The following is a 24,153-nucleotide window of genomic DNA, read 5'->3' on the forward strand; positions in this document are numbered from 1 at the left end:
CTATTGTGCAACCACTGATCAGTTGGGTTTTACCGAGCTCCACGTGGCCGGGTACGTTTTTACCGAGCCTATTACGGCCGGGTACGATATGATGATGATGATGCCCACAGAGGCGTATGTTTTAAAAGTTTATGTATATATACATATGTATCACGCTGTCAGTAGCCCTCAGAGGTACCCAGATGTTACAGGTTGTTTATTCTCTATCCCTGCTTACATTATGTTCATACTTATGGTTCTCTGCCTTACATACTCAGTACTTTATTCGTACTGACGTCCTTTTATTTGTGGATGCTGCATGTCGTGCTGCAGGTCCTGATAGACAGGCAGGCGCAGCTCCCTCACCATAGTAGGTTGTCCAGTTCAGCGGTGATTGGCGAGATCCCTTCTTCGGACTTGCCGTGGTCTTGGTATGAATTTTTGTTATAGACATTATCGGTATGTCGGGGCCCTGTTCCGGCTATGTTGCAACACTTATGTTCCTTTAGAGGCTCATAGACAGGTGTCGACTCATGTATAGTTTGGTAGGCCTTGTCGGCTGGTTTTTGTTGTATAGTCTCTCATGGTAGCATGGTAGCTCGTACCTTATATATAGTTTCTTGATTGTCTAGTCATCCCATGTTATGTATGTTCATGCCATCATATCTTATTGTTGGTTGTCCACGACCCATGTCTACCATTTATATTGATCTCGTCAGCCCGAAAAGATAATAAAGAAGGTTAGATAAAATGTATGTTGGTGCTCGGTAAGTATGGTCGGGTGCTAGTCATGGCCTTCCAGTTTGGGTCGTGACAAACTTGGTATCAGAGCAAGTCTGTCCTAGGAATTGTCTATGAGACGTGTCTAGTAGAGTCTTGATTATGGATGTGTAGTGCGCCACATTTATAATCAGGAGGCTACATGACATCTAGGGTTGTTACCTTCTTCCTGAATCTAGATCGTGTGTAGAGTTGAGTCGTAAGTGTTCATCTTTAATATTCACCTTATTTTCTTTCAGCGATGCCTTCGGCTAGGAAGAAAACAATTAGTAGATGGGTTGATATAGCTGCGGGAGAGCGTACCAGTCAGGTGCCCCAATCCAGAGCGGGCCAAAGTGAGGCTCAGAGTGAGATACCGTCTCATACCTCATCTACTCCGTCTCCTCCAGAGGATATTAGGAGGAACCCAGCACCTCCAGTTCCTCTGTCTGGCACTATAGACCANCGAGTTATTCACTTGTAGCGGACTGTTTTGTGGACTGTTTTGTGTTGCTGTTGGGCTGCGTGTTTTACTACTGTTTTGTGGAGTTTTGGAGGAGGAATGGTGTGGAGAAACACCATATAGATGTAGGGTTGCGGGATGGTAGTTCTTCGTAACATTTCCGGGTCGTTTGACACGACTACGGTGGCCGTCGTATGTATGAAGTGATTAGGTTGTGCGTGGACTGTTTTGGGAGGCTCAATATGATTATTATTGATGTTGTTTGAGCTGTTTGGTGATTTTTTGGAATTTTGTGAAGTCATATTGATGTTCTAGACGTCAATACCACACAAGAGGGGGGTGATTAGTGTGGTACCTGATTTTCGCACTAGAAGAACCTGGTTCTTTTAGATGTACTTATTAAGATTGTTTGCATAAAATAAAGAACACAGAGATTTTTACGTGGAAAATACCTGGCTCAAAAGGTGAAAAAACCACGACCTACTACTCAGTAGGATTTTCCCAAACTTCCACTAAAATCACCGAGCCAAAACAGCATTTGCAAAACTCTTGTAAACCTAAGGATTAAACTCTAATCACAGTGTGGCACACAGCCTCAACTGCTGCGACACTTTCAAGTTAACTCTAACTTGAATACTCAAAGTACCTAATACAATTGCTTCTATGAAAGCTGAAAGGTACAATTTTAAAACACCTACTACAATTGAACTAGAATAAAAGAAAGACACAATGGAATTGGTTCTTCGATCTTGTCCAAGTAGCTTTAGGTTTGCACACTTGAATCTCACGTAAATTGCTTGCAAAAAGCCTTGCTATTTTGCTCTTCAATTTAGTTTCACTTCTGCATTTGTGTGCTACCTGTAAAAGAGAACAATCATTACTATTTATAGAGTTAGTAATCAGAGTTTGATTAAAACTCGAATTGCTGATCCTTCATCAAATTCGAGTCCTAGAACGATTCAAACTCCAATCCTTATTCTTTATCCGGATATAGTTCTCTTCACATAAGGAGACTTCAACTCCTTATTCTATGCAACCTTTTCGATCAACTCAGAAGATATTGTTGCTGACCCTTGAGACTTATCTTCACACGTATGTCACGTGTATAAGTATATCAACACTGTGTCTGTCTCACATGATGGACCTGGTTCATGACTAAGTTCATTTTGTCAATCTTCAAAACTTCATCTGAACTTGGGCCAATAAATTTCCCCTTTTTGATGATGACAAACTTTGTGCGTTTATTGATCAGAGACCCTGTGGAACTCAGCTTAATTATCACACTTTAATTTAACTTATCATTAAGGACCAGGTTCAATCAGGTTATAAATATCACTTTATTATTAGAATACAAAGTATAGCACAATATCTCTTCCCCCTTTTGGCATCATCGAAAATTTGCATATTATATGAATCCCAGATGTTAATTATTACTCATGGCCACTGGGGCAACTGCAAGTGAAAACATGATTCAGTTAATCAAATCAACTTCACAAGTGATTTAGCCTATTAAGATCAGAAGTTTCATAGAACAAGAGAAAACAAAGCACATTGTCATTGATTAGGAAGTGTTTCTACAAAACAGACCACAAAAAGAAAAACAAACATCCAACCATGAGCAAAAAAAATAGAAAAGTCCCGAATCTGGGTCACAGAGGGGGTTTCTAAACTGGTTCTAGGACTTGGAGGAACTAGAGGGTTGGGATTGAAGAAGATTGAGCATTGTTTGGAGCATCCCTTCACTCTTTTCCTTTTCCTTTGCTAGCTCAGCTTTGAGGCCATTTCTTTTACTTTCTAGTTCAGTAATACGAGCCTGGAGCCTAGCAATTTCTGCATCTTCTGTTTCACACTCTAGAACCAATGCCCTAACTTTGCTGTTCACAAGAGTCTTCAAGGATGAACCAGGTTCAACTGGGATTACACTTAGCAGATAGTCATAAGCCTGCAGAGTTTTGATTCCAAAGTGCTCTTTGCTGGAGGCCATCTCCCACTTTTTCAATGGCACATCTAACTTGGCCAAGACAGTTGTCAGTATAAACCCATAAGGTGTGGCATGAGCCTTAGAGCTAGTGATGACTCTATCCAGCAGCTTGACAATGAAAGCATGCCAGTTAATCTGCTTTCCTCTCGCAAGACACTCCAGAAGGACCATGTCCATGTAATTTGCAGTGTGCCTTCTCTCCTGTCTAGGCAGCAAACACTTGTTCACAAACTCAAAGAGCACCTTGTGCTCAGGCTTCATCTCACTCTAGTCCTATTCAGTATTCCAGTATTATGTAACTCAGTGTGATCCAGTATTCCAGTATCATGTAACTCAGTGTGATTCAGTATTTCACTATCATGTATTGCAGTATGATTCTCAGTTCCTGATTTTAAATCCCTGAATGTTGAACACCTGTATTTGGGCCTGAGGCCGCAGTTTATGCCTTATACATCTTTGGGCCTGAGGCAGCAGTTTATGCTTTATGCATCTTTGGGCCAGAGGTCACAATTTATGCTTTATGCATCTTTGGGCATGAGGTCGCAGTTTATGTTTTATGCATCTTTGGGCCTGAGGCCACAGTTATGTATACATATACTTGGGCCTGAGGCCGTAGTTTGTGCACATATATATTGGGCCTGAGGCCGCAGTTTAATATTCAGATAAACAGGTTGTTCATCATTCAGAAGAGGGAGTATTCATATCCTTACTTCCTTTGTTCAGTTCAATTATTAGTTATCATTTCAGTTACCAGTTATCAGTTCAGTTATCAGTTATCAGTTACCAGTTATCGTTTCAGTTTTAGTTTCAATAGTTATCATTTCAGTTATCAATTGTAAATTCTTAGTTATCAGCTTAGTTTCAGTTTCAGCATTTATGATTATTTCTTCTAGTTGCTTTATATACCAGTGCAATTCAAATGTACTAACGTCTCTTTTGCCCGGGGCCTGCATCTCAGGATGCAGGTAATGATTTACAGGTTGACGATTCAGAGCGCTGGGATTCTCGTACCAGCTATTTGGTAATCCCCAGTTCTTTCGGGGCATTATCATTACTACAGTCTTCAGTATTTTCAGACAGTCAGTGTTTTTAGTACAAATTAGAGGCTTCATAGACTAGAGCAACAGCTAGAAAGAGTCGCAGGCTTTTCATATTAAGCCTGTGGGCTACAAATATATTTCAGTATTGTATTAGTTTTCCGCACTTTGTTTATATCATCCAGACTTCCAGTATATCATCATGTGTTAGTTTATCTTCCGCATTCAGTATGTTATGATATCACATGTTGATTCAGCCAGCCAGTTGGTTCGCTCGGTCACATGTAGTCAGGCACCGAGTGTCGTGTTACATCCAGGCCCAGGTTCGGGGCGTGACAGGGAGCGAGTCAATGCGACAGTGTTGACATGGATTATGAACATTGTATCTTCTGAATTGATCACTAGGATTGTGTATGCTAAAAATGCTCATGAGATTTGGTTGGACCATGAGGATCGATTCAACAAGGTCAATGGTTCTCGAGTCTAAAATTTCCAACGAGAGATAGCTACAATTTCTCAGTACCTCTAGCATCTCTGTTTTTCACTCTAGGTTGAAGTTATTGTGGGATGAATATGACTCTCTTATTCCTTCACTTCGTGTTACTGCTGGAACAATAGATTTCATTGAACATTTTAGAACAACAAAAACGTTTTCAATTCTTAATGGGACTAAACGAATCATATAGGGCAATCAGGAGTCAAATTTTGTTGCAATCTCCATCACCTTCGATTACTCATGCCTTTGCAATGCTGATAAATAAAGAGAATCAGAGGAAAATCTATGTGTCTAATTCTCAGATTAGTTTAGCAAATTAAATGAATGCGTCTACAGTATTCATGAGTACCAGGGGAAATCAGACGAAATTTAAGAAGTTAAATGACTTGTATTGTGAGTATTGCCATTTCAAAGGCCACTCAAATGACACTTGTTACAAATTACATGGGTATCCACCTGGTTACAAAGGAAAAAGACAACTGCAATACAGATAAGCAAATGCAGCTATAAATAATAACAGTCATGGTCAAGAGAATGTCATGAACAAAGGAAAAGCTGAAACGCCTCAAGGAATGTCAAACTTCTTCACTGAGTAACAGTATGGCCAGATAATGAGGGTGTTGAAGAAAGAAAAGGTAGAGGAGCACACAGCTAATATGGCAGGTAATAATAATTCAAATTTATTGGAGAATTGTAGAGATCCTTGGATCATAGATACTGGAGCAACATACCATATGGCTTCAGATCATAACATGTTGAATGATGTGGTAAGATTACCTGAACATAAGAGATGTAATGTTAGCCTTCCCAATGGTAAGTGATAACAACATGATAGGGGATTCAAGAATTACTAAAGAAAAAACAAGAATATCAAGAAACATGCGGAAGCTAAAAGAAAATAAAGAAACAAAAAAGGACTTAAAGATAGATTGAATTCAATAAATTCTTTCTTGAATTCAAGAAGTCTATTCTTGAAGTTGAATCCTGACAACAACAATTAGCTAAAAAAGGCCTTTGGTAGAGAATTAAAAATAAGAGATAGATTGTGAAACCCGACCCTTTAGAATAACAAGAACAACAATAAGCCTAAACTTATCACCTTTATTGAATACCTAGAAGTGATCTAAGATTTCGAAAGAGTTTAATCTTACCACCTTAAGTTGAGTCTTGAAAGTTGATGAATAAATCCAAGAGTAGCCACACACAAGAATGCAAGAAAAATCTCACAATTTTTATTGATAACAGTCTAAATAATCTAAGTCTAAAAACAAAGAAGACACCCCTTTATATAGAGAGAGGGTCACAAAATTGTACCTAAAAAAACAAGAAAATAAATTTCTAAACTACTTTGGACAACAAGTCCAACTACCTTAGGAAAAGGAAAATACTAGGAAGCAAAAACCAAGTCATTCTTGGAAAATAATTCCAAAAATCTTAGTAAAAGGAAAACATAACCTTAATTAACTAGGAAAGCAATAAATATAGTCCCATAATATATGGAAATAAGTCCCAAACCAATCTTGGATAGAATCTTGAAAATCTTGAAAATCTTGAAGAAAATTTGCAAGCAACTTGGCACCAACTTGCACTCAACATCTAGCACGATTATTGTACCCTTATTGGACCTCAAGTAAGTCCTTTTTATGCTATAAAAACGTGGCTTTATGTAGGACTTCATGGGCTGCAATTTTGGACATATTTTAGGTGCCAAATTGGTCCAACAATGGCTTGATTTGGACCTTCTTCAGAGGATGTTTCTTGGGATCTGTAACGACCCGGTCGTTCGCTCTGAGAGTTAAAGCCCTGTTTCCCCCATCTATTCTTATATATGTGTTGTTCAACTGTGTTGAGTTGTATTGAGTTGGTAGGTTTGGGTTCGGAGTAGTTTTGGAGTGAAATGAACACTTAGTCTCTTAGTTAGAAAGCTAAGTTAGAAAAGTCAACCGGAAGTTGACTTATGAGTAAACGAATTCGGATTTGGATTTTTATGATTCGACTAGATTCGTTGGGCGATTTTAGAATAAGGAGAGTGTCCGGAATATAATTTGGAGGTCCATGGTAGAATAAGGCTTGAATTGGCGAAAGTTGGAACTTTAGAAGTTCTTAGGCTTGAATTCGAGGTTGATTTGGTGTTTTGGTGTTGTTTTGGGTGTTTCGAAGGTTCGACTAAGTTCGGGTAGTGATATATGACTTGTTGGAATTATTGGTTGAGGTCCCGAGGTCCTCGTGTGAGTTTTGAATAGGTTTGTGTTGTGTTGCGCTCGTTTTTCTTATGTTTCGACGTCGTTTCTTCAAGTATAAATGATATCATATTGAACAAATGAGCTCCGATTTCTTTTTTGATTGAAGCATTAGATCCGTATCATAATTACGGACCCCTAGTAAAAAGAATCGTCTAATTTGGACATCGTATGAAGATTTTAGGGTTATTTTACTAAGAATTAGGTTGCCAGATTTTTCAGATTAATTACGGAATTGCCACTCACGGCGTAATTAAAAATCTGCACTATTTGCAAATATTGAAACCAACATATCTCCTTCATTATAAGGTCAAATTGAGTGATTAAAAAGCCTAACTTGACTAGAATTTCACAAGGAATCCACTGGAGGTATAGAAAGCGAGTTTCGGGATCGTTTGGCATGAGAAACAAGGTAGAATAGCTGGCAGAAAAATATATAAAACTAGGGTTTGTTCATTCGGTCATATTTTGAGTTGGGGAGCTCGGATTTAGGCGATTTTGGAGGCGATTTTCATCATATGGATTGAGGTAAGTGTTCTCTACTCGGTTTTGGTAATATTTCATAAAGCCATCTTTGTTTTTTGGGATTTGATTGATGATTTCAAAGTGAAATTGAGGGAGTTAGGGTTTGAGTTTTGGAGAATTTTAAGTGAGGATTTGAGGGACCAAATGGAGTCCGATTTTGATAAATTTTATATGGTTAGACTCGGGAGAGGACGAGGGTTTTGATTCTACCATTTTTGACTGAATTCGAGATGTGTGCCCGGGGGCCCGGTTTTGGCCGATTTCGGACTTTGGCATATTTTATAGTTTTTATTGTGAAATTCGATTCTTTAGCCCATGTTGATAGTATTATTCTGATTTTGGTTAGACTCAGAGCTTTTGGAGACCGAGTCTAGAGACGGGGGCATCCCGGAATAGGATTTTACGCTGTTGAGGTAAGTATTTTAACTCTGGCTTTGAGGGTATAAACCCGGAGAAATTGATATCATGTGATTGTTTGGTGGTGATACCCACGCTAGGTGACGGGCGTGTGGGTGTGCACCGCAAGGGATTTAGACAAGGTCCATCCCGTGAGGCTGTGAGGCCTAATGGCTATTATCTGTGGTTATGTGTTTACTTGTTGTTGAACTTGTTTGCCTTTATGTTAGAGATCATGTTTAGGCTTTATTCATGCTCATATTATTTGTAATCAGTCATATAAATTATTGTACATGTTTACCTCAGTCTCTATTATTTGCTAATATGATATGATACTTGATGTGGGTTGTGTTCCCTTATTTGTTGATGATGGTGAGGCTAGTGAGGTACATGATTGAGTGAGGTCGAGGGATTAGTTGTGAGGATATTGATACCATAGCGCGTGAGTTGTCCACGTAGCATGTGAGTTGACCATGCAGGTCCAGGTATTGATACCATAGCGCGTGAGTTGTTCGCATAGCACGTGAATTGACCGTGCAGATCCAGGTATTAATATTATGGCACGTGAGTTGTCCGTGCAGCATGTGAGTTGTTCGTGCTTAGCGCTTGGGCTTTGGGATCCCCTCCGGAGTCTGTACACACCCTCACTGAGCGTAGAGTGTTTAGTGTTGAGTGTTGAGTGCTGAGTGATGGAGTGACATTGTTGTGAGGTTGCATTTACTTTTGTTGTTGTTGCATTTATTTGTTAAATTTCTTTGTGGCATTTGTTGGTTTTATGGAATTTACCTGTTTATTCATGGTTATTGTAAATTGTAAAAATAAATAATTGGACTGTTTTGCTTAGCTCGTCACTACTACTCGGTTCCTTAGTTATTTTTGTTACTACTGAGGTGGTTGTACTCATACTACACCCTGCACTTTATGTGCAGATCCAGGTGAGTTAGAGCGCGGCGATCGTTGAGTTCAGGCCGGCTTTAATTAGAGACTGCAAGGTAGCTACCAGCGTCCGCAGGACCTTGTTACTCCTTTTATCATTTCTTCTTTGGACAGTTAGACAATTTATATATCTCAGTTTATAGTTTTAGACGCACATGACTTAGTGACACCCGGATGTTTGGGACTCGTTTCCGTATTTTATATTATTTATATTTAGAGTTGGTTTAGTTTATCAGGAATTAAATAATTGGAAATATTTTATTAAATTCTTATAATCAAATTAGTAGTAATATTTTGGGAATAGGCTTGCCTTGTAACACTATAGGCACCATCACGACCATGGTTAGATTTTGGGTCGTGACAGGATCTAATCTATCTCTTCTTGGACATGAATTTGGGCCATAAAATAATTATAACACCTAGAAATATTCTTTATCCTTGAGTTCTTCCTCCCAACTAACAACTTCTTTATTCGCTCCTGAAGTCCATTACCTTGTTTTGCAATTTTTTAGCTTGAGACCTTGTTAAAGGTCCTCTTTGAGATTCTAAAGCTTCATCCTTATCTTTGAATAGATTTGAGATTCCTAGGATGCTATCATTCCCCTCTTCTTGAAGAAAATTCATCCTCGAATTTCGACCTTGCAAGAAAACGAAAACATGCACTAGTAAATTGCATCCACTAATCTGAAAAAAATGGTAAGAATAAAATAAGATAGTGACCATGTGTTCACTTAACCCAATTAAGCCTAATAGATGTAAATACTCCTTTATAAAGCATATGGACATCATCATCCCTATAAAATTTATGCTGACTTAGATTTGTCCCATAAAAACCTCTCTTAAGGTAGTCAAAAGATGTGCATGACAATGAAATTACAAAAGATTAATCACGCATCCATTTAAAACAAGTATCTCTACCATATTTATCAAATAAGGCACTTTTATGATATAGCCAAGTATCAATTACAAATCTCATGCATTCTTCTACATGTAAGCTATTCAAAGAAGCACATAAATTCACAAGAAGGTTAGAAGAACCCATAATTCCCAAAATAAAAGTTTCAATACATTCAAGCTCATGATTATAACTTTCCCAAGTAATATTCTCAACATCAAAGGATTCTAAACAACTTCACAAAGCGTCACAGAAAGAGTCATAGATAAGCTCATGAAAGAGTATTTGATCACTAACGTCACAATAATCATTCATAGCCTCTTTACTAGTATCAAATACTTTTACATGCTCACAATCAACATCACTAGAAGAATGACTTCCTATCACACAACAAAACTCAGATTCTAGCAATTTATCACATGAAAACTCATTTCCAAGTCTCTTCTCATAAATTTCATGCCTCTTTCCACCAAGTTCGAACATATAATCATCTATGTCATACTCAATTTCAAAAGGAAGCAAATTACTCTTGCACTTGAACTTAGGTATTACAGTTAATGACTTGGTGTGCATCAAAATATCATCATCCACATAAATTATAAAGTCACCAACATAAGAATTAAGAGTATAGTTCATTACCTCCAAAAATACCTTAGGTGTTCTAGAATGCCCAAGAAATCGAATGAACCAATTATACATGCCATACTTGGACTTATTTACCAATGGAACATCATCACCTTGTATTCTTTTATGCAATGGCTCCAACTTAGCAATGTCTTTAGGGAACTCCATATCATAAACCTGTAAATAAGGATCAAAATAGTCAAAAGATTCAACAACAAAGAAATTAGCCAAGCTTTTATCTTCCACCATCCAACAAGAATAACTTTTGCCAAATTCATGTGGGAATTCAATTGGATTCGTTGCCACCATCTCTTGCGACTCAACTATCCTTTCAAAAGGTCTTTCAACACTTGCCTGCACGAAATCACAAGAACTAAAACAAGAAAGAGTTAATGGGTTAGGAAGTAAAGAAATTTTTTTCTTGCTTACACTCTCTTTTTATCACAAGACTAACTTTTTCCTCACTCTTAGCCTCTTTTCTCTCTCTAAAGTTTTTTTCTTTTTGTTCACTCAAACCCTCCTGTTTTTCTCTCTCTACCTCACAAATTTTTTTAATCTCGTTGCGTTCTCTCTTTTCTTTTTTCTCAAGATCACTCTTTACCTTACACGAAATCCCACTCTTTTCACTCAACACAACCTCTCCTTTTTTGCTCTCTTGGGATGTCAACATACACTCACTTAGTCCTCTCATTCTTTTCTCTCTCATATTTTTCCATATTGTCTTTAACAGTCTTTTCATCTTCACAAATTTGTGAGGGAGTCAAAGGTCCAAGAATGAGTTTCTTCCCGTTAACCTCAAAAGAATATCTATTTTTTTCCATGTTATATGAAGCTCTTCTGTAGACATTCCATGGCTTTCCCAACAAGATATGATAATTATTCATGGGAATCACATCATACCAGATCGCATCCTCATACCTTCCAATAGAGAATAGTAATAACACTCTTTTATCTCTTTACTCCTCTCAACATGTAGGGTTCAATATGCTCAACATAAGGCAAGTTCAATTTCTCAACCATATAAGTGCTAATTGAGTTATAGCCGAACTCTTGGTCAATTCTAAGGGCACAAATCGCAGACATCACTTTAGCTCTTATTTGAAAAATAAATTTACCATTGTCTTCCTTTCGTTCGGCATATTGTAAGTTCAACTTCTCAAAGTGTTGAGTCATAGCTCGCCTCCTTTCTTCGTAACTACCTGTTTGAAACATCTTGAATAAAGATTAGAAGAAATATGTATATCTAAAATTTGGCTTTTTCCTTTTAATGTTCTCACCTCTCTTGCCTTTTTCCACTCAAAGCAACTCTTGGTTGTTAATCTTTAGATTTATTAATAAACCTAACAAGTCACAACCCGCAGTGATAAAAATAAGGAGTTAGAAAAAGAAAAGGAAAGTGGCGGACCAAACCTAGAAGGAATAAGAATTGGTTAGTTTTAAAAGAAAAAAGGAAAGATTTAAATAAACCCAAAACCCACAAGAATAAGGAAAGAAGTTACCTTAATCTTCAAGAACTAGGATCCCCTCTTCTTGTTTCCTTTCTTGACTTGGAAATCAAATAATACTTGAATTCTGAAAGTAATAATGAGCAATAATACTTTTTTGGGGCTGAATTACATTTTTTTTTTGCACAAGAACCTACCAAGATTATCAAGATTGAAATAGTGATTAGCCTATGCTCCAATACCACTTGATAACAACACGACAGGGGATTCAAGAATTAGTAAAGAAAAAACAAGAATATCAAGAAACGTGCGGAAGATAAAAGAAAAAAAAGGACTTAAAGATAGAATGAATTCAAGAAATTCTTTCTTGAATTCAAGAAGTCTAATCTTGAAGTTGAATCCTAACAACAACAATTAGCTAACAAAGAACTAATCGCCTTTGGTAGAGAATTAAAAATAAGATATAGATTGTGAAACCCGACCCTTTAGAATAACAAGAATAACAATAAGCCTAAACTTATCACCTTTATTGAATACCTAGAAGTGATCTAAGATTTCGAAAGAGTTTAATCTTACCACCTTAAGTTGAGTCTTGAAGGTTGAAGAATAAATTCAAGAGTAGACACACACAAGAGTGCAAAAAAACTCTCACAATTTTTATTGATAATAGTCTGAATAATCTAAGTCTAAAAACAAAGAAGACACCCATTTATATAGAGAGGGGATCACAAAATTGTACCTAAAAAAAACAAGAAAATAAAGTGCTAAACTACTTTGGACAACAAGTCCAACTACCTTAGGAAAGGAAAATACTAGGAAGCAAAAACCAAGTCATTCTTGGAAAATAATTCCAAAAATCTTAGTAAAAGGAAAACATAACCCTAACTAACTAGGAAAGCAATAAATATAGTCCATAATATATGGAAATAAGTCCCAAACCAATCTTGGATAGAATCTTGAAAATCTTGGAAATCTTGAAGAAACTTTGCAAGCAACTTGCACCAACTTGCACTCAACATCTAGCATGACTATTGTACCCTTATTGGACCCCAAGTAAGTCCTTTTTATGCTATAAAAACGTGGCTTTGTGTAGGACTTCATGGGCTGTAAGTTTGGACATATTTTAGGTGCCAAATTGGTCCAACAATGGCTGATTTGGACCTTCTTCAGAGGATGTTTCTTGGGATCTAATCCACCTCTTCTTGGACATGAATTTGGGCCATAAAATAATTATAACACCTAGATAACTCATATCCTTTATCCTTGAGCTCTTCCTCCCAAGTAACAACTTCTTTGTTCGCTCCTGAAGTCCAATGACCTTGTTTTGCAACTTTTTAGCTTCGACCTTGTTAAAGGTCCTCTTTGAGATGCTAAAGCTTCATCCTTGTCTTTGAATAGATTTGAGCTTCCTAGGATGCTATCAGTAAGTATGTTCCTATTACTTATCAAGGCAGCTATAATCTCACAAGAGATGATACCATACAAAAATTTAGATATAACTTACTGTCAGCCTTAAAGCTGAGAAGAGAGTTGCAATGTTCAATGAAATTTTTTCCAACATTTTGTGTCTTCCAGGATCTGTACACTGGGAGGGTGAAGAGTATTGGTAAGGAAAAGGGTGGCATGTATCTCCTAATCCCAAGAAAGACAGACAAACACGAGGAGACATAAATGATTAGAGGTTGTCTTGCAGCAGGAATAAAGATTCATGTTGGCGCCTGGCATAGAAGGCTTGGACACATTCCAGTAGCAGTCATGAAGAAGCTGAATTTTCTAAAGGCTAAAGACTTCCTGGGTTGTAGTCTCAATAACTGTACTGTATGCCCTTTGGCTAGACAGACTCGAAAACCTTTTCCTCTTAGCAACAGTAGAGCAAGTGATGTTTTTCAATTAGTTCATGTGGACATTTGGGGCCCATATAGAGTTCCAACATGCAATTGTAATAGATACTTCTTAACACTTGTAGATGATCATTCCAAGATGATTTGGGTGTTTCTAATGAAATTGAAGAGTGACACTACTGTTTTGTTGAAATCATTCTTTAAATTGGTGCATGTGCAATCTGGAAAGGTCATTAAAATGCTAAGGACTGATAATGGTGCAGAATTCTTTAGTAAAGAGAGTAAGGATTTCCTATCAGGTTGTGGAGTCCTTCATCAAAGCAGCTATCCTCACACTCCACAGCAAAATAGAGTGATGGAAAGGAGACATAGGCACATTCTGGAGGTGGCAAGGGCACTGAGATTTCAAGGAAACATTCCACTACATTTCTGGGGAGACTATGTTTAATAACTATCTACCTTATAAATAGAGTACCATCCTCAGTTCTGGGTGGCAAATCTCCTTATGAGGTGTTTCATAAATCTAAACCAAGCCTATTACTTTTGAGGGTCATGGGTTGCCTGTGCTATGCCACAGTTACAAAAAAGATTGACAAGTTTTCACCTAGAGCTGTAGCAGCAGTTCACATGGGGTATTCGGTATCTCAAAAAGGCTATAAGTTGTATAATTTTAAGGCCAAGAGATTTCTTGTGAGTAGAGATGTGACATTCCAAGAGAATATTTTTCCTTTTCAAACAATGAAGAGAGGTGTAGACTTGCCATTGTTTCTGGAAATCCAAGATATTCAGATGATTAACAGAAGGGCACCTGCACAAGTAACAACTCATGGCACAAATGAAGTTGATGTAGGACAGAATGCAATCACCACACTTGTACCAATGCATGATGAACCAGCTTATGACACTCAGTTAGCAGTAGTTGATGAACATGCATTTGTTGAACAGGTTCAGCATGATGAATTGCATGCCACTGAGCCTACTATTCCAATAACTCCACTAAGGAGATCTTTAAGAGATCTAACACCACCAACATGGCTGAAAGACTATATCTATCCCGGGAAAGGAAGCTCATCCTCCAACTGTATCTATCCCATGTCCAACTACTTAGATTACTCTTCTCTCTTAGCATAATATCAATCGTTTCTGGCTGCTACATCTGAGATAGAGCCTGCATCTTATGTTGAAGCAATGAAGGACCCTAGGTGGATTAAAGCTATACAGACAGAAATGATGCTCTTGTCTTAAATAACACCTGGGAAATAGTTGAAGTACCTAAAGGCAAGGTTCCCATTGGATGTAGGTGGGTGTAAAAGATCAAATATAAATCCAATGGGGAGATTGAAAGGCTCAAGGCCAGGCTAGTGCAAAGGGTTATAGTCAGCAAGAGGGACTGGACTACCAGGAGACATTCTCTCCCATAGTTAAAATGGTCACAGTGAGGGTAGTTATTGCTTTTGCAGCTATGAACCAGTGGAACCTCTATCAGATAGATGTTTACAATGCTTTCCTTCAAGGTGATCTTGAGGAGGAAGTCTACATGCAGCTTCCACCAGGGTTTGGTAGCCAAGGGGGAGCAAGGCTTACAGACTACACAAATCCTTGTATGGGCTTAAACAAGCATCAAGACAGTGGAACTTGAAACTTACTGAAGCACTGTTGAATGCAGACTTTGTGCAAAACAAGCATGATCATTCTTTGTTCACCTTGAAGAAATATCTAAGCTTGTCATCATTTTTGTTTATGTTGATGACCTTCTTATCACATGAAATGATGCAACTCTGATTCAAGAAGCCAAGACCATACTTCACAAGGCCTTCAAAATTAAGGACTTGGGTCTTTTGAAATACTTCTCGGGAATTGAAGTTAGTAGATCACAGAAGGGCATATTACTATGTCAAAGAAAATATGCAGTTGAACTGATAGCAGAATTGGGATTAGTAGGATCTAAACCTGCAATTACTCCAATGGAGCAAAACAGGAAGTTGACAACGGTCGAATATGATGCACATTGCAGCTTGAAGGATGATCCAGCACTCACAGATGTAAAAGGATATCAAAAGCTCATAGGGAAGCTTCTTTATTTGACATTAACTAGGTCTGATATTGCCTGTACAGTGTAGACTTTAAGCCAGTTTATGCAAGCCCCTGAAAGGTCTCACTTGGAGAATCACATAGATTGGTGAGATATTTGTAGAATGAATCAGGATTAGGCATTCTTATGAGTGCAGATGGTGATATGACTTTAAGAGCATACTGTGATGCAGATTGGGCAAGGTGCCCCAATTCAAGAAAGTCAGTAACAGGTTACTTAGTAAAGTTTGGAGAGTCTCTAGTCTCATGGAAGTCAAAGAAGCAAAGTACAGTAGCAAGGAGTTCAGCAGAATCAAAATATAGGAGTATGGCACTAACAATTTCTGAATTGATCTGGCTGCTGGGAGTTTTCAAGGAACTGGGAGTTGAATTATCCATTCCAATTCAGTTGTTCACTGATAGTAAAGCAGCAATACAAATAGAGAGCAATCCAGTGTTTCATAAACGAACCAAACATATATAGATTGATTGCCATTTTATAAGAGAAAATGTGCAAGAAGGATTCATTCAACCTGTATATGTCCCAACAGAAGAACCGGCAGCACACTTGTTAAATAAGGGACTTGGGAGTGTGCAGCATCACCACCTGATGTGCAAGCTAGGTGTTTTGAACATCGTCATGGCACCTAGCTTGAAGGGGGGGGGGGGGGGAGGGTGTTGAGATGGCTAGAGTGACAGCTGGTGACAGTTGTGAAGCTGAATGCTTAGAGGGTGACAAAGTTAGTTAGGTGACAGTTGTGTACTGTAGGAGAGTACACAACTGTCATGGCACCTAGCTTGAAGGGGGGGGGGGGTTGAGATGGCTAGAGTGACAGCTGGTGACAGTTGTGAAGCTGAATGCTTAGAGGGTGACAAAGTTAGTTAGGTGACAGTTGTGTACTGTAGGAGAGTTAGTTAATTAGTTAGTGGAGTAGGTGTTAATTATATATACTCATGTGTACAGTATGTTAGGTGATTAGCCATTGTAATCTTTTACTTTCTCTGCAGTTGAGATTCAATTAATCTTCTTCTTCTTCCTTCGATTCGATCTAAGCTTCAATTCTCCANCTCATACTAAGTTTTTAAGAGAGTAAAGTGGACAATATTACAACAAACTATAAAGAAGCACAATTTGAAATAAATGATATATGTCGTTGCCCGTAGAAGGAACAAAACATACCAGATGTAACACATAGCAGAAGATTATTTTGCCTTGTTTTTTATATTTAAAAAGGAAAAGGCAGTATGATGCACAAAGTATTCCGCATTCACGCAAGGGCACGGGAAGGGCCGCATTTCAAGGAGTGTGATATAGACAACTATCCTAATGCAAGCATTAGTGGCTGCTTTACAGCTCGAACCCATGACCTATAGTGTCACACGAAATACTTTAATTTATAGTTTAAAATAGTTGTTTTTAATTATCTTTATGATAATTTGATTGTGTCAAGGTTAATTTCAAACACCTTGCAACTTTATGTAGCAATGGGCCATTAGCATACTACAGTAGCGGAGCAAGATTTTTCATTAAGGAATATCAAAATTTAATAAAATAAATACACAAATAAATATAAAGAGATTCAATCAATAATATGTATACTTAAAATATAATTGTTACCGATTTAAATAATATAATTTTCCGGCAAAAAATGTCAATTAAATCCGCCACTGGCTGCTACTTGTGTTGTGGTGGAGCTTTCACGAGGCTGAAAAGATCTTTATTGACTTTGATTTGGCAGTTCACGTGGTGACAATCTTCCTCTGCAAGGATGGAATACGTAATACATGCATTGATTCACTTTCACAATTCACAACTATTCCTTGAATAATGTGATAAAGTTGGATAGAAATCTAATTTTAAATTAAAAAAGACGAGTTTGTACATGCATGATGCTTTTTGTTTTGAAGATTGGCCAATGTAATCGATTTGAAGAGAAGATTAGATATGAATTGATTGCATCTAATTAAATACATAACATAATTTTACAAATTATATAAATGTAATACAAGTTTACAAATTTGTATCCTTGAAACTATTAAGATGTCACCAATATATACATAATATTCAAATTTATATATATAAAAGCACTAACCAAGTTTACTGAGAAATAAAAAGTTCACAAACCATAAATTAATGTGAACAAGTAAGAACAAAACATCTTAATATATATTATGAAACCATGTTTGTAATATTGTATGTTTCAACTTGTACCCTTATATGTCTTCCTTTGTTTTTGCCTTAATGTTTCTGATACTTGTAGCTCTTGACTCCTCGAACGGTGGTTTCTAAGTTTTTCGAAGCCTGGTGAGAGTACAACTTGTTAAGGGTGTATGCGTTTTGTCCGAATGGATGAAGGAGTTCTTATCGACGGAATCGTTTGGCACCTTAATATCGACTCATCCCATCCGATCCTGGGATTGTAGAAGGTCCCAAGGGTTAGGTATACCGGTCTTTTGTTATAATTCCTACTAAATTCCTTCCATTATTCGAAGAGATAATAAAGAAAATGTCAAGATATCAATAATTCTAGACATCAAAAGACATATATGTGTACTTGGAAGTTGGAACATGTGAATTTAAGTAGCTATAGCCTAGTCTAAAAGAAACAAATATTCCAGACATTAATATTGAAGGGGTCCAATGTTCCCGTGAACTCATTTTGGAAGGTAGGTAACTTCCAAAAAGGGCCTATTAATTGTTACTGTCCCTGCCAAACAGACCCTTACAATCAACTAGGAGAAAAGCAACAAAACACAACTAAAAGTCCATAATTTATCGTACCAGATTTCGATAGTGACACCAAGACCACTATCCAAAGTTCAAAATAATTATTAAAAAAGGTGACAAGAAATGTCTAAATCTATTATAAGGAGGTAATAATGATTTATGTCTCATTTTATTCTCTGATTGAGTAATTTCGTTTCTATAGTTTTCTTTTACTTGGAGATTTTTATTACTCCGTATATACCCTGAGTTTCTTTCTTTCTACGTAAACTTCCGTTGGCATTTCTTATGAATAACCAGTCTTTCTTCGTTAAAGATCTCTCGATATTTTTCTAAATACTTTTCTAGTTTTTCAGTTGCATAGTTAAAAGAAGTTAAATTTTTTATACATAAAAAGAAAATAGAAGCCTTTCTCTCACACTATACTATGCTTCATTTGGTAGAGCAAGAGGTCTTATTAGTGACAAACTAGGCAACCGTTTAGGTCAAAGGACTAGTGGCTAGGTCTCAAACATATAAATAGAGAGTAAAATTCTTGAACAAGTATTAAGTAACAAGAAAATTACAACGGGAGAAAACAACATCCACAATAGTCTTTTAGAACTTAAAAGGTCCTATTAGGGGGAAAAAATTCTCTCGATTATTTTGTATGCTTTTTTATATTAGAAGATTGTATATATATATATAAGGAAATGAGATTATCAACTATCCTCATTTTCAGCGATATTTTACATTCTTTGACAAGTTTTAAGTATATTTTATAAATACCCATCTCTTTATTCCCCGTTCAGTAATATGTAAAAACTTAATTGACACATTTTTATTTCTTGGTTTCCTATTCCCTAATTGGTAATTATTCCTAGTATAAAAGAGAAAGCAACCCTTTTCATACAACTATGCTTCCTTTACTAGACAAAAGAAATCTAACAACTCAAGTTCAATTCCTTTTTATCCCTTAACCCCATACCCTCTTCAAAACCCCAAAAGAAGAGAAAGTGAAAAAGGAGATCAAAATCCCTTTAATCAAGAATGTCTACTTGCTACTTCTTATTAATTCTTGTTTTCTTGATTTCAATTCAACCAACCATTTCCTCATCATCAGTTGATTTAATCCAAAAAACATGCAAGAACACAAAATACTATGATCTTTGTATATCCTCTTTAAAATCTGATTCCACAAGCCTCAAAGCAGACACAAAAGGCTTAGCAACAATTATGATTAAAGTTGGAATGGTCAATGCCACAGCCACAAATTCATACCTATCTTCTAAATTACTACTTAACACTAGTAGTAATAACAACACTACAAATAATGATACAGTTTTAATGAAGAAACTTCTTAAAGATTGTGCTGAAAAGTATGCTTTTGCTGCTAATGCTCTTCAATCTTCTCTTCAAGATTTAAATGATGAAGTTTATGACTATGCTTATATGCATGTTATGGCTGCTGCTGATTACCCTAATGTTTGTCATAATGGATTTAAGAGAAATCCTGGAGTTGTTTATCCTCCTCAACTTGCTATTAGAGAAGATGGATTTAAGCATATTTGTGATGTTGTTTTAGGTATTCTTGATGCTCTTGGTTGGTGATATATTTTATCTTTTTCTTGCTTCTTTCACGTGATTTTGTGAATTGTAAACTTTCCTATTATTTAATTTTCTGTTTGGATGGTCTTGTCTATGTGTAGATTTAAAGAAATGAGGTCTTGGATGTTGCCCTTGTTTACTCTTTTTTTCTTTAGAATTTACCTTCTAACCTTGAAAGTGTTAATAAGTGTAAGAAGAATTTTTACATAATCAGATTATTTTAAAAATTAATTACAAATAATTTTTTGTAAGAAGTAAAATTAGTAATCGAGAAAAAAATGATAATTGAAAATACCTGTTTATAACAAAATGATATTAATATTAGTAACCTTGAATATGATATAGATTTTTTATTATAATAAATTTACGTATATTTTCTACCCTATTAATATATACAGTCAAATCTTTTTATAAAAACATCCCTATATAATAGTCATTCACTATAAAAATCGAGTTATTTTCGGAATCGAATATTATATTATGTTATAATATATGTTCTTTATAACATCATTTCATTATAGCAGTTAAAAACTTCGAAACAAACAAAATTATTATAGAGAGGTTTGACTGTACTGCAAATAAAATCCTTTTAGCCATAGGGCAATAGTCATGATGATAGAATTCGTTCTTTTGAGAGTACTGTATTTATTTTACCAACACCATGAGAGCAAGTTGGAAAAAGGAAGGGAATGATGAAAGCAAAAAGTGGGAAGATTTGTCCCCTGCAAATTGTCTGTTTTTTTTAGATTTGAGAAAAAAGAATGAAAATACATAAGAGATGTGTATTAAAGGATAATTGTTGAATCATTAATTCCAGCATACTGAACTCATGCAAGAAAAATCTAAAGAAATTGAGAGATTATGATATCTCGTCCACATAAATCTTTTCGCGATCGTTTTAGTTTAACTTATTTATGTGTCCACTAAAATTCAGTTCCTTTGACTCTCTCAACAATGAAAAATGTTTTTTTTCCAAACTAAAACAATATATAGAAGGTAATTAAATTGTTTCCTTTTCACTTTCTTCTTTATCTAATATACCAATCTTTAGTTTCTCCTCTCATGAATACCAATTTCTGGTTTCCAAACAAAAGGAAATTTAGAGCCCGTTTGGCCAAGCTGTCAAAAACTGCTTATTTTGAAAAGTATTTTTTTCCAGAATTGCTTCATCCATGAGTACTTTTGAAAAAAAATTAATTTGTGTTTGGCCAATTCATTTAAGAAGTACTTTTTGCAACATTTGGTAAATAAATTGTATTTAGCCGATCTTTCTAAAAAGTACTTTTAAGTGTCAATTTACCAAAAAGGATAGTATCAAGGTCTTATAATTATTTTAAAGAAAAAAATGAACTTAAATATTTATCGTAAAAGACCTTTATTATTTTTTATTTTATTTTGTTGAAATATAAAATATAAAGTAAACATACATATTAAAGATTTAAATCAATATAACATATATAATTATACCAAAGCATATAATATTATCTACTATAATAACTTATTGTTAACATGATGATTTGAATCATCAAAATACATCATTCAGTATGAATTAAAAGTGTATTTCACAAATTACTATGTATTGAGAATCAACCATGAAATAATAAGCAAAGTCACTCGCACATGATAACAGTTCTCAATAATTTCATCTTTAATTCTATCACACTACGCCTCGATATTAGTAGAGGACTTGCCTTGCATTTCTAAAAGAATATCAGAAGGCACATCTCCTTCCTCAATATCTACAGTAATGTCTTCATTAGCATAATAGTTGAATTCCTTATCGGTAGAAGAATCTCATCGGATGAAATATTGTATAACTATGGTAAGTGTAACAAGATAATCTGAGTGTCACACTTGAAATATGACATTGAGCGTAAAATAGAACTAATTTTAAATATATAAAAAATTATTATTTTTCGAAAAAAATAATAGTTAAGTATGTTTAAATTCAAATTCAAAAAGAGTAACTAATTATTAACAACGCATACTGCATAATTTAATTTTTTTTAAAATTTAAATTAAAAAAAAAACTAATCATTACCTAGCCTAACTAACTTTGTCCTGAATTACCAAGTGGCCTATTGCGAGGCTGCCATTTGGCTTCGTGTGGAGGCTTTTTCTTCTTCTTTTATTAATATGTTGTGATGACCCAAAAGGTCATCTCGCGTTTTAGAACCCAATTCGGGGTTCTGAGGTCTTCAAAATCTCATTTTCTTTTACCTCGATTTGCGTGCGCAGTCCGGTCACGATTCCGGAAAAGCCTTTATGTGAAAATTTGAGAAAATATTAAGTTTTGCCTTTAAAAATTGATTTAAGTTGACTTTGATCAATATTTTGAGTAAACGGACCCGGACTCGTGATTCGACGGTCTTGGAGGGTCCGTAGGAAAATATGGGACTTGGGCGTATGCCCAGAATTTAATTCCGAGGTTCCTAGTCCGAAAAATGAATTTTTGAAGAAAATTGTTAAACTGAAAATATAATGGTTTTTAGAAATTTAATAATGCTTTATGTTGTTGGTATCAGGCCCGTATTTTGGTTCCGGAGCCCGGTACAGGTTTAATATGGTATTTAAGTCATGTCTGTGAAATTTGGTAAGAAACGGAGTTTATATGACGTGATTCGGACCCTCGGTTGAGAAAATAGAAACTTTAAGTGTTCTTGAAAATTTTATTGATTTTAATGCTAAATCTGTAGTCTTAGATGTTATTTTGGCGATTCGATCGCACGAGCAAGTCCGTAGTATGTTTTTAGACTTGTGTGCATGTTTGATTTGGAGCCCCGAGGGTTCGGGTGAGTTTTGAATAGGCCACAGAGTGTTTTGGTCTTAAGGAAATTTTCTAGTATGTTGCAGGTCCGCAGACTTTGCATTGTCTGGATCGCAAATGCGAGCATCGCATTTGCGTTGAAAAAGAGGAAGGAAGGGGAGTCGTTCTCAGGTCTCATGTGCAAGCTGGGCCTATTATTTAGTGCTAGAAGCTAACCGCCATAAGCTCACCCTTCGGGTCTCGCTTCCAGCGCAGGAGGCCAAGCATTCTGCCAGACGTCCCGGCCTGGGAGCCCCGTTCGCCTTTGGTACTTCAGTAGATCAGCAAGCTTCTTTCCGACCAGACTGACCTAGCAAAGAAGTATCCCTTCGCATTTGCGATCAGGAGGCTGGGCAGGGGACCTTCGCATTTGCGAAGTTCATCGTCGCAATTGCGACTTAAACAGTGGCCGCATTTGCGAACAACTATTCGCATTTGCGAAGACAGCAGGCCAGGCCAAGCTTCGCATTTGCATAACATTGGCACATTTGCGAGTTCGCATTTGCAACCCTGTGATCGCAAATGCGATACCTCCAACTGTTCAAAACGAGTTTTGGACGGGATTTTCAATTCATTTCTCAAATTTTCAAACCCTAATCTTCAAGAGGCGATTTTCTAAAGAGCAGTTCTTCCCCAAATCAAGGTAAACGATTTCTAACTCATTTCTTTCAATCTATTTCATCTTTTTACAAGATTTCATCACAAAATCTAGGGTTTTTCATGGGGAAATTGGGTGTTTTTGGGTAGAATTTAGGAATTTCGAAATTTGGGGAGTTAGACCTCAAATTGAGGTCAGATTCCAAAACTAATTACATCTTTGGGCTCGTGGGTGAATGGGCAATCGGGTTTTGGTCCAAACTTTGAGTTTTGACCAAGCGGACCCGGGGTCGATTTTTGACTTTTTGGGGAATTGTTGGAAAATCTATAATTATGCATTAGAATTGGTTTCTTTGGCCTTAATTGATGTTAATAAGTTAACTATGAATAGATTCGGGCGTATTGGAAGTGGAAACTAAGAGGAAAGCGGTATTTGAGGCTTGAGTTTGGCCGTGGAATGGAGGTAAGTGTTGTGGCTAACCTTAGCTTGAGGGATTAGGTGTTGTTGCCTTACTTGCTACTTGTTTAGTTGTTAAGTACAATGTATAGGTGTGGTGACGAGTATATATACGTTGTTGTCGGGTCATATCATGCGAGTGAGTCCTATACTTGTGACCGTTGTGTTCCTTTATACGTATTGTTTCTGTTGAAACTAGCTATTACTCATGTTAAACAAGTCTTATTATGTTTTTCCTAGTTTGGATATTGGTTGAGTATTGGCTCAAGTTGAGATTTCTGTTGTGAAATTAAA

At 36.4% G+C, this 24,153-nt stretch overlaps 2 protein-coding genes across 2 annotated transcripts; both read left to right on the plus strand.

Annotated features, from left to right (window-relative positions):
* The first annotated feature begins 14,169 nt into the window (after window positions 1–14,169).
* On the plus strand, window positions 14,170–16,171 carry LOC109243965. Its single transcript, XM_019410986.1, has 4 exons — window positions 14,170–14,698; window positions 15,078–15,218; window positions 15,529–15,726; window positions 15,846–16,171. Exons 1-4 carry the CDS (start codon window positions 14,170–14,172, stop codon window positions 16,169–16,171), a joined length of 1,194 nt encoding a protein of 397 aa, XP_019266531.1.
* Window positions 16,172–19,313: 3,142 nt separating this feature from the next.
* LOC109243971 (cell wall / vacuolar inhibitor of fructosidase 2) lies at window positions 19,314–20,138 on the plus strand. The gene has a single exon (XM_019410991.1). It carries the CDS (start codon window positions 19,442–19,444, stop codon window positions 20,000–20,002), a length of 561 nt encoding a protein of 186 aa, XP_019266536.1. The 5' UTR covers window positions 19,314–19,441; the 3' UTR covers window positions 20,003–20,138.
* Window positions 20,139–24,153: the final 4,015 nt, after the last annotated feature.

The sequence above is a fragment of the Nicotiana attenuata genome, unplaced genomic scaffold (assembly GCF_001879085.1).
Source record: "Nicotiana attenuata strain UT unplaced genomic scaffold, NIATTr2, whole genome shotgun sequence".
Taxonomy (NCBI): domain Eukaryota; kingdom Viridiplantae; phylum Streptophyta; class Magnoliopsida; order Solanales; family Solanaceae; genus Nicotiana; species Nicotiana attenuata.

Excerpts from the sequence above, each read along its gene's own strand:
- LOC109243965 (XM_019410986.1), top strand. The coding sequence starts at position 14,170 with ATGGGTTGCCTGTGCTATGCCACAGTTACAAAAAAGATTGACAAGTTT. Across the intron at positions 15,219-15,528 it reads TACAGACTACACAAATCCTT|TTGAACTGATAGCAGAATTG; the intron begins GTATGGGCTTAA and ends GAAAATATGCAG. Across the intron at positions 15,727-15,845 it reads AACTAGGTCTGATATTGCCT|ATGGTGATATGACTTTAAGA; the intron begins GTACAGTGTAGA and ends TTATGAGTGCAG.
- LOC109243971 (XM_019410991.1), top strand. The coding sequence starts at position 19,442 with ATGTCTACTTGCTACTTCTTATTAATTCTTGTTTTCTTGATTTCAATT.